We start from the raw sequence: 11,586 nt of genomic DNA, 5'->3' as shown, positions 1-11,586 counted from the left end.
AAATGCAAGTGCAGGAATCTTGGATACAGAATACTTCAACTGAACAAGGCGTGGTTACTTAGACAAGAAAAAGGCTTGGACATCAGGAAACAAACCGGTAGAGCTTCCGCAGAGCAGTTGCCAAGATGGCTGTTGAACCCTCTGAGCATACCTTATATTCTGCTGAGAATAAAAGGCACACACAGTGCTAGCCCTATTGGACGAGTGCAGAGGTGTATCTGACTCTCCCAGGAAATAAAACAAATATACTAGAACTCCTCGCAAAACAGCTCTGTGGCAGGTTCATGGTCCAGATATCCCAGGATCATGGGTTCAAACCCAGTCAACTCTGATATTCAGTGTCCATAGGAAGGCACATGCACTCCTAAGCCAATCAATATCACTACAAGTCTTGTCTTCTGCTCACAGTTCCTGAGCCCACTGCACCCTGGAATCTCTCTGCTTCAGATACAGGGAAGCAATGTAGCATCATATACCTCTGACACCATGTTTTAAATGTAGAAATAAAGACAACTGGAAGCTGCTAGTGAACAATTGCCCTGTTGCATTGTAATACCCAGCAAGCAACCCAAAAGGTTTATTTAATTAAAAATTTATATATCACATATAAATCCACAGCTAAAAGTGCATGCATGTATAAAAACATACATAAAAGTAAGCACACATTAAAAAAAAATTACAGTAACAGTCTGCCTAAAACAAAACTGGTCTTGGATTATCAAAATCATTATCTAAATTATTCTGTTATGGCCTGGTTTAGCACAAGGAAGAAAACCGTGCTGACTAAGTAAAAGCCTGCTGGAATAAGTATGTTTTAAGTATGTTTTAGTTCCATGGAGCTTCTTAGGTACACTTCCACAAAACTGGACCCACAACTGAAAATGGTCTTTCACGAGTCTCTGTGAGATGAGTCTGCTGTGAAGGAACATTTAATAAACCTGTTTGTGAGGACCTATGTGTGAGTATCAGATTACAGATATGTAACATTGTGTTCATCCATGGAAAGGCATTTTCACTCACCATTTTATGTATCATCGTGGCTGCTTTACATTTAACCTGTCATTCAGCTGGGAGTCAATGTAACTCATACAGTATTGGCGTGATATGTGCCTGCAAACCCTGACCAGAAATAACCCAGGCTGTTGAATTATGTAAAATCTGAAATGCCTTCAATGCATTATCTGGCATCCCTATAAAGACCCAAGTTACAATTGTCCATTCCGGAGAACAGTAAGACCTGAAAGGACAAGCAGAAATCTGATGGGTGCAACAAAGGTCTCAATCTGTGCAAAGGCCACAGCTTTCTAAAGTCTGACCTGAGAAGAGACAGGAAATAGTGAAATATATCAATCAGCCACAAAACGTCATCAATCTGTATGCTAGCATCAATAACAAATGTGTGTTTTGGGGGGATATGGAAGCATGTAGATGTGAGGTGAGTTTTATATTTGAAGAGTATGTGCATTTGGCAATTGTAGGTAGGGGGTGGGGAGGGGGTGGCGAGGCGAGGGGGATAGATTTTGGGGGTGTATGTATATGTTTGGGTGGTAGGGTAGGGGTGTAGGTATATGCTTATGTGGGGGGAGGGTTGTGTGTGTGTCAGGATTGTGTGGAGGGGGCCTGTTTGGGGGAAGTACAATTGTGTGCAGATGGGAGGTGTGCTTGTAAGAGAGTGGTTGGGGAAGGACTACATGTGGGTATGGCAGGGAGGTTGCTTTGAATTCATCTTTTAGCACTATCCTTCATCAGTTGCCTCAGTTATTTTTCCTGTTTCTATCTCTGTTTAGGGTCTGTAGTATGTCGGGGGCAAGTGTGTGTGTGTTTGTGTGAAGGGAGTGTAAAAATATGAGGGGAATGGTGTAGGGGTATGTGTGTGCGTGTGAATTTGGAAATGTGGGGAGTTGCTTTGAAGGTGCCTTTTGGTGCCATTCTTCGCCAGCAACTTCAGCTATTTTCCCTGTCTTTACCTGGGCCAATGTATTAGATGGGTGGGAGTGGGGGGGGGGGGGGGGGGGGGGAGTGGGGGGGCTTTTGGAATGGATCACTGATCAACATTCTGCAGTCATTGTTTCCCCATACAAATCAATGGGGAGTTTTTGGGGGAGACTGGAAATACTGACCAGATATTTCCCATTTTTAAACTTGTCTGACTTATTCATATTTTCTTCCAGCATGCACAATTTGATGAATTTCTGTCCCTTTTCAAAGACTTATTGTGCCTACAGACTGATAGACAAATATTGATCCCTTTTATAAAATTCTTTCCAACAATCTGCATATAGGAAAGCATAAAAATGATTTAGTAATTCAGAAATCTTTTTTTTTTTTTTAATTTGATTCCCAGCAAAGATCTCTAAATAGAAATGGCAACATGGGTTGGTTACTTACTTTTCACTGTTTGACAAATCGATACGTGACATTATATCATCCTTTTCTGTTTTCCCACATTTGGCAACTTTATATTGGCAGTAAATGCACTCTTGCAATGCTAAAAGGAAGCACAGCAATTCTGAGGGTAGGGTTGCACAATTGTTCTAGTGGGTGGAGATTTCTATCTCCTGACCTCATTTAGCAGCATCACTTTTCTGATAAATATGAGATAGGTGACTGCTTTCTCTGGTCTCTAGAAGACAATCAAATCAGGATCACACAGCAAACCTAGGGGTCTAGCAGGTGGTAAGATGGGTGACAAGGGTATCGGAATCATTGGAGCACCTTTCTCAAAGGGACAGGTAAAATATGCCACTGTTTTGAATTTTTCTAGTTTCTTAATAATAATGATTATAATTATAATAATTCTAAAGTTAATATTATAAAAGCAAGCAACTATGCGTATTAAGTTGCTTCCAGTAAAGATAAAGTGAATACAAATCTAAGTTTCATAGGAATCATCTCTGTTTTGTCGAGCCAAAAATATAAGATCACAGCAACAGTAATATGCTCAACTGGTTACAGCTTTCATTTTTTTTTTGTTCTGAATTATTCTTCGTTTGGTTAAAAGAACAGCTACACTGCGAAATAGGAATGTGAATACCCTTTCACAAAATGTGAAATGGCACAATCCTTAGAAAATGAAGAAAGTAAACTGAAAGAGATAATTCCTCTCAGTGTATGAAATATTGACTAATTGTGCATTACAAAGTCAGGGAATTTTTTTTTTTTTTTTTTAAGATTTTTATATTCCACTTTTCAGCACTTCAAAGTGGATTACATTCAGGTACTGTAGGTATAGCCAGAGAAAGAGATCAAGACACACCAATTCAAGAAGGCTATTCCAGACACACATCAGTGCAAAACAGATAACTCAAAGTCTGAAATTAGAAAAGGAGGAGAAAGCATAGCAAAAAGTAGTTTACCTTAAGAACAGTGATTATGAGGAGAGATGTAGGGGAAAACGAGGGAGGGGAAGTAGTGCAGCACACACTATTTAAAATGAAGAAGGAATGGAGAGAGAATTTAAACTGCACAATCATTACATGGTAAGTTAACTTAGAATGATAATAAGATTGACCAATAATTTATAAAGTGCTCTTCCAATCTGTGTTGATCAGATAAGGTATGCAATAGTGAGACTATTAAAGTATCAGCCCAATTTAAAACTGGAGAAAAAAAAAGTAAATTGGAATCTGCAGTTACAGGGAAGGAAATTCAGAAAGGCACAGGGAAGGTAATTTTCAAAGGGACTTTACCTGCAAAAATGAGCATTTAGAAAATTGTGTGACCAATGAGCATGTAAAATTACACAAATATATACTATATTCATATGCTTTTACATGTATAGGGGAGAGGCATTCCAAGAAGTTGGGGTCTAGGTGTAGTTGAAACTTGTGCACAAATCTTTTGATTTTAAAAAGTGTGTGCATAAATTCTGTTGGCAAAATTATGCGTAACAAATAGTAGATGCAATTGTGCATGCATAGTTTTGCCAGGATAATTTTCAAAATAGACTTATGTGCATACGAATGCTTTGAAAATTGGTGTAACCTATGTGTATATTTGCCAACCTGCACACTTACATAATTACAGTACTTTAATGTAATCTGCTTTGAAGTGCCGAAAAGCAGAATATAAAAATCTAAATAAATAAATAAAATAAAAAATAATTATCCTCTAAATCTCTAAACTCTTTGAAAAATCACTGGGACTGAATGGTTTTCCAATAGAATGTTATCAAGCTTTTAAGAGCAAGCCAACTCTTAAACTTCAACAACTGTATTAAGATTTCATTTCCCTGAGTAAAGCTGAGGATACCTTGAAACTAAGAGAAAAGGTTGTCCAGTGGTTAGAGTAATGGGCTAGAAACCAGAATACTAGAGTTCAAATTATGCTTCTTATACAGTTTATGACCTTGGGCAAGTTGCTTTGGTCTTTATTCAATAAAGATTTTTTGCCATATACCCAGAATGGGGAAAAACCTTTTTCAAATTACCTTTTATCACCTATTACCTCTAGTTGTACCTGTATGAAAATTATTCTGTAACGCTCTCAATTCAGGACACTATAAAAATACTAAATCTCTACTTCTAACCCTTAGCAATTATGAAATCTAGCCTGATTCAAAAAGTGTTCCCTACTATTTTTTTTTACCTCTTCCTCCAAAGTTTTCAGCTGTTTGGGTACTTGAAATAACATTTTTCACTGTCCTGTACCTTTAAATTGTTTGGTATCTAATAAGGTAACGTAATAATATTAATCTGAATGACCATGGGCACATTGATTATTAATATATTTTGAGGGTCAGTGATTCACTTCTCCTATGTGAGATCTATAGGATGGTTTTGGTTGAGAGATGTATTCTTTACCTGCCTGCTCATTAATCTGGCTTCCATGCATTTCTGGATAGCCACACACCAGACAATCCATCACACAAAATTCTTTCCTAAGAGACAGGAGAGGTCCTCTCAACGTTGCTTTTTTTAAATGTATTGATTACTTTTCAAATTTTGAATGTACAATGTAAATACTTTTTAAAGCATTGTAATTCTTGATGCTATACAGAGTTCAGTTATTGATCACCTTTTAAATATAGACCTGTTTTATTTTTTAAACATATTTGGCACAATGAGGGTGATTTTCAAATCATTTCCATTGGTAGGAGACAGTGCTCGATCTGTGGAAATGGCATGTTATAAAATTATTAACTCACAACCAGTCTGCTAGGATAAAGAAGGATTTTCAGTATAGCAATGGACCATCATACTAAGCACAACTGGTCATCAGACCTTCAATGCTTTATAAATAAGCATTGGTCCATGATTTTGAATGAGATGACAAAACTGTTTTGAAAAATTGCGAAAAGAGCATCATTAAAATACATGAGTTTATACATTTTATTTGCATTATTTTGAAAAAAAAAATAAAAAAAATTACAAGAGGTTTGGACCAATAATTATTTATAAAGCAATGAAGGTTTGGTGACTGTCAGTGCTTAGTATGATGGTCCATTACTATACTGGAAAAACAATTACCATATTGAAAAATCCTTCTTTATTGTAACAGACTGATGTGAATTAACAAGATTTCAACTGACACTTTAGTGAAACATAGAAGTGCTATAAAACTGTGAATCAGGTATATGGCTATCTCCTGTATATGTGTAAGTTTATCCAGACCAAGTGGAAGTGTTCCTGGGGGCAGAGTGGAGCAGGAGTTTATACTTAGGCACTTACTGTTAGATTTTGAAGTGTATGCTTTTAAAATGTGCAAACATATTTCTGTGTACATTTTAGCAGGTGTAATAGTGTGCAGGAAATGCTGGTGGAATAATTTTCAAAGCAAACTTACATGTGTGAGTTTGCTTGAAGATTGGTGTAACTTATGATAAAATTAATTGCACAGATGGGGAAAGGAGTTTTTGCAATGTTTTGACACAATTTGACCTTCTTTGCCAGTTGCTACTCATGCTTTGAACCTTGCTAAGTGATTACAAGTGCTTTTATGAACTCTAATAAGGCGTGTTTTCTATTTACTTAGTTGCTGTCTTTTTCTTCATTGTATATTTTATGGAATTAGGCCACATACTTAAGCATGTTTAAATGAGATAGAGTGGTAGTTAGTGTGGGCAGGTGTTTTTGGCTTCTTGACTTTAGATTGTGCTGGCATCCTTCCCTGGGGAAAACTGTACATTGTTTTCTGCATTTACATTAACATTGATTTACATTAACATTGAGATAAACAAAGCAATTTTAATTTTATAAAAGGCTATTACATTTATATATTATGAGTTTCCAAGGAATTGCCCAAAGAGGATTACAACAGATTAAATAAAAATAAACAGGAGACAATATACTCAGCAAAGCATAATACAATAAATATCTCATAAATAAATCATAACAAATAAATACTCATAATAAACTCAGTTACTCAACAAGTCTTACTCCTCATTCACACTAAGGAATATGCCAACTGAGTGAATAAGTACATGAATCAATTAAACAAACTATTATACTTACTAAAACCACATATATCTTATATCTGAATTTAACCACAGCTAGCTGGGATTCAAACTGCATTTTTAGAGCTGCAGGTGAACAAGGAAAGGAAAGGGAGATTGATGTCATAGTCCATTTGAGCACAAATGATTTGGCTCGGAGATGTCAAATCAGCATAGTAAAAGGAGAAGTTTAAGAAATTAGTGGAAGGCAAAGACAGTAATATTTTCAGAGTTATTACCTGTCTATGGGAAGGGGAAGCTATATCGCTTCAGAATTTTTAATATGCAGCTGAAAAGAAGAGATTTTTGGATATCTCGGGGGCTAAGGCAATATGTAGAAGGATATAAGATTTTTCTGGAAGGATAGTCTGCATTTGTCTGAAAGAGGATCTGAGCAGTTAAGTTCATACACTGACAAAATTCTGATGCCGATTCCTCAAACGATGAATCCACATCGGAATTCAGGCGGATCTGACTGATTCATGGGGTCCTTGCGCCTGTCTGATTCAATGATGATTTCCTCAGATTTCAACAAAATTCCCCAGAGAACCTGAGGAAAATGCAAGCATTCAATTAAATTTAAATGAGGGCAAAATTTGCCTGGTCTAAGTTAGACTCTGAATTATTCACATTTCCCTACTCTTTTTAGGCCAAAAGTATTATTCTAATTCTTTCCTATTTAAAATTCCCTTGCTATACAGCATTTCAAGGGAAGATTAAGATATCTCTCTCTTTAAATCACTCCCTTAAGAGCTTCCAAATGTTGCTGTGTGGACAAACCAGATTATTCAGGTATGACTGGATAGTTCCAACTCTACCATATAGATCAGGTCAAACCTTTGCACTATACACTTATAACTTTATGATTATGTGACAAGTCATACAGTATGAAAAATGTACTATATTCTTGACAATATGAGGACTTTAATTAGCACTCAAAACTCTGTTCTATACCCAAGAATGTTTTCAATATTACTACAGTTGAAATATCTGATTTGATCTTGTTTTATATTTTATATTTTGTATTAGCCAAAAGGTGGTGTGGAAGAAGGTCCACAAAGCATAAGAAAAGCTGGACTGATTGAGAAACTTGAAAAACTAGGTAAATTTCAATTTAAAGTGAAATTCATGAGGTATAATACCAATACATACTGTAAATAAATAAATAATTAAAATAGTATCCTGTATATATATATATATATATATATATATATATATATATATATATATATATATATGTGTGTATGTGTAGAAATATGTAATGATATTACTCAAATTGCACTATAATGTAGATGCTTTTTATGTCACTTAAATTTGTATGAAAATCTTAGTCATTCAGGGCATATACTTTATGGGTTATAATTTTAATAATTTGTTATAATGAAATTCACAGACTGGTGAAACAAATTTAGAAATCCATTAGATAGCATCTGACATTGTAAGTTCAAAAAGGTAATCAAGTATTACAAATTTAAAAGATCTATAGAAATCCCTGTAAACCCTCAATGCCTTACTGCAATGAGAAGTTGAATGCATACCTGAAGAGGAGCACTATGCCATGCACAAACGGGAAGATGCAGATATGCAGTTTAAAGCCTTGAAGGTGAATTTTAAAAGCCTGGCACGCACCAAAAGTGGAAGATAAGTGAATATGTCAGGCCGGCGCAAACCGGGCGTACTTGCCACTACATGCACAAGTGAAAAGTTCCGAGTAAGGGGTGGGGTGTGGACATTCCTGGATTTCAACTTGAAATTTGCACATAGATACTTACGCACACAGGCCCGTGCCGAGGTCCCCAACTGTGTAACTTTACTTCTGCTATGGATGGCGTGTAAGTAGTAAAACAAAAAGACATAGGCTGATCAGTGGGGTTTTAAAGGTAGGGGCTTACAGGGGAGAAGGGAGGCTATTAGACTAAGGGGGTTTGGAAATCCTATCCTTTACCTGGGCGAACTGGGAATGAGCTGGGAAAACAGGAAATGGCGTCAGCATGCACGTCTACTAAAATAAGCCCACTTACTCAGTAGAAGCATCATTTGCGTGCATAGGTAGATGTACGCTTAAAATTCTGCCTACATATGCGCACATTCAGGCTATTGTATAACTTGTGTGCATATACGTGCGTATGTTATAAAATAGCCACATTCCTGGGTGTGGGCCATGAACATGTGCACCTGTTTAAAAGTTACCATCCCTATTTATCAACTGCTGAGACCAAACCAGTCTTTTCTTCTTCCAGGAAGACTGGATGTAGATGTCACAAACATTAGGATTCCACCATCTTTAAGTTGCTTTTCTTTTACTGCATTCTCTGTAATTAACAAACTTAGGGCCTCATTTTCTAAAGTATCACAGGCCTGTGATACTTTAGAAGATGAGGGGCAGGGGGCCAAAACGGGGGGCGGGCCTGCGCTAGCCGGCAGCGATCGCACCGTCACGGTGCGATCGCTGCCGGTTTCGCACCCAATAGCGCCACCATAGGAAGTGTAGCTATTGGGAGCGAAATGCTGTATGCCGGAGCTCTTCTGTTTATTCCAGTGTATTTTCTATTCTCCGGTCTCTTTATAAAAAGCTTGTTTAAAAAGCCATGTCTTTAGACTTCTCTTGAATGTTTTGGGGTCTCTCTGTAATCTGGTCTCCAAAGGCATTGTATTCCAGAGTGTGGGTCCTGCTAAAGACAATGCCCTTTCTCTTACCTGGGTTAGTCTCGCTGTCTTGACTGAGGGAATGGTTAAGAGAGCTTTGTTTGCTGAACGAAGGTCTCTGTGTGGTACGTGTACCCGTAGTGCAGTGTTTAGCCAGTCCGCTTTTTCATCATGTATTAGTTTATGTATGGTGCATAGTGCTTTGTATTTTATTCTTTGTTCTACGGGTAGCCAGTGAAGTTCGGCCAGAGTTTCAGTTATATGGTCTCTTCTTCTTCTTTTCCAGTTAGTATTCTCGCTGCTGTGTTTTGTAGAATTTGAAGTGGTCTTATTGTTGTATTTGGGAGTCCTAGAAAAAGTGCATTACAGTAATCGGTACTGGCGAAAACTAGTGCCTGAAGCACTGTTCTGAAATCTGCAGAAGTTAGTAACGGTTTCAGTTTTCTGAGGATCATGAGTTTAGCATAGCCTTCTTTTACTTTTAGCGATATGTGTTGTTTTATATTAATTTCGGGGTCCATTATTATTCCAAGGTTCCTTACTTTTTCCACTAGTTCTATTTTCTGGTTGTTTTTGATATAATTGGGGTTTGAATGATTTTGATATTTTTTCTTTCTTAGTGTAGAAATTCCATTTTTTCAATATTGATCACTAGTTCCATTCAGTTTAATAGTTGTTTTATGATGTCTAGGTACATGTTAGCTAGGTTTAATGTTTTTTCTATTGTGTCATCGATTGGTAGAATTAATTGAATATCATCTGCATAGATGTAATGTATGATTCCTAATCCTGCTAGTAGATGGCATAATGGAAGCATGTATATGTTAAAAAGGGTTGCGATAAGGCTGATCCCTGCAATACCCCTGTTTCAAGATTGAATTTGTCTGATAGTGTGTTGTTGATATGAACTTGAAAGAACCTTTTTTTTTAGATATGAGCTGAACCAGTTTATTGTTTCATTGTAGAGTCCAATCTCTTCTAGTCTTTTTAGTAGAATCTTATGGTTTACTGTGTCAAAGGCTGCTGCTATGTCTAACATTAATAGAATATATTGTTTTCCACTATCAAAACCTCTTAGGATGTTGTCTGTAAGTGAGAGGAGTAGTGTTTCGGTACTGTAGTGTTTGCGAAATCCATGTTGTGACTGATATAGTAATTTATTGTTATCAAGGTGTTCTGCTAGTTTCTGTACTGTTTTTTCTATTAATTTGGCTAATAAGGGTAGATTTGAGACTGGATGGTAGTTGTTTAGGATCAAGGGGGTCACTGTTTTTTTTTCTTTATGATTAGTTTTATAATTGCTCCTTTTAGTATATCTGGGATTGTTCCTTCTTTTAGGTTTATAATCTTAGCTAAGGTTGAGGAGACTGTGTTGGCTGCTTCTTTTATGTCAAATGTTGGTATTGTGTCGATTTTCCTAACCTGCTGACAGGCACTAGGGGCACACATTTGTCCCTAGCACCTCCTTGGAAGCATGACCCCCCACATTTAAATATTCGATCGCGTGCCCAGGAGAGGTGGCTAGGCATGCATTAGGAAAGCAGGCATTCAACACTGAATGCCCTTTTTCCACACTGCTTTATTAGATTGGCCAGTAAGTCTCCAGATGGTTTGTCTTTAGACAAAGGCACCACAGTTATTACATTGAATAATAGTCATTTTGTTAATTTGTTTTGATATGGAACACCTTTAATATGAAAAATATTTGCAAAGGACCTTTACCACTTACTGCAATTATGTACTATAGCAAGACTTTATAAGAAAATCAAGCTCTGGGCTGGGTGGGGAGGATAGGTAGGGAGGGATTTTATTACTTGAGATTATTTAACTCTCAGTAGGCCTACATTAGATCATTTTGAAACAATGGCCAAGATGGAAGTAAAGGAAATACAAAAAGATTAGATGCCTCGGTCTTTTTCGATTCCTTTATTGAAGTGGAGACGTGTCTAAAATAATACAGCTGTATTTCTCCTTTACTTCCAACTTGGGAAGGTCCCAAGAAGCACGAAGGTAGGCGATCAAGATGGTTGAACAAACTGTTACAAGTGGAGACTGGAATCCGAATGTGTAACGTAAGGAGCCTATAGACGCATCGTATTCACATGAATATGTTTCACTTTAAAAGTGACAAGATTTAATACTTTTGCGGATTACATATGCACAAATACAATTGACAATCAAGTGCATGGCTTGTTCAACCATCTCGAGTCCATAAATGTATATCTAAGCCCCTGAGGCAGCCGCTGTGAGAACGGCGAAACTCGGCCAGAGTCGGGCTGTATTATTTTAGACACGTCTCCACTTCAATAAAGGAACTGAAAAAGACCAAGGCATCTATTCTTTTTGTATTTCCTAATGACTTTTTTAGATCGCCTACCTTCGTGCTTCTTGGGACCTTCCCAAGTTGGAAGTAAAGGCCAGACTCATTTGTATGGGGAGAAATACACACAGTTTTGACCCTTACCCCACTTGGATGCTAAAACTGCTTCCAGAATAAGTGCTAGATC

The 11,586-nt window shown here is 37.1% G+C and overlaps 1 protein-coding gene across 1 annotated transcript in view; it reads left to right on the top strand.

The window, feature by feature from the left end:
• Nucleotides 1–2,589: 2,589 nt before the first annotated feature.
• ARG1 (arginase 1) overlaps nucleotides 2,590–11,586 on the top strand; it is a 40,867-nt gene continuing 31,870 nt past the window's right edge. The window contains exons 1-2 of the mRNA XM_029594393.1: nucleotides 2,590–2,732; nucleotides 7,463–7,535. Coding sequence (XP_029450253.1) covers nucleotides 2,682–2,732; nucleotides 7,463–7,535 — 124 coding nt within the window. The 5' untranslated portion in view covers nucleotides 2,590–2,681. The remainder of the gene's footprint in view (nucleotides 2,733–7,462; nucleotides 7,536–11,586) is intronic.

This window comes from Rhinatrema bivittatum, chromosome 3 (assembly GCF_901001135.1).
Source record: "Rhinatrema bivittatum chromosome 3, aRhiBiv1.1, whole genome shotgun sequence".
In the NCBI taxonomy this organism is placed as follows: Eukaryota; Metazoa; Chordata; class Amphibia; order Gymnophiona; family Rhinatrematidae; genus Rhinatrema; species Rhinatrema bivittatum.
This window is presented reverse-complemented; position numbering and strand designations above follow the sequence as displayed.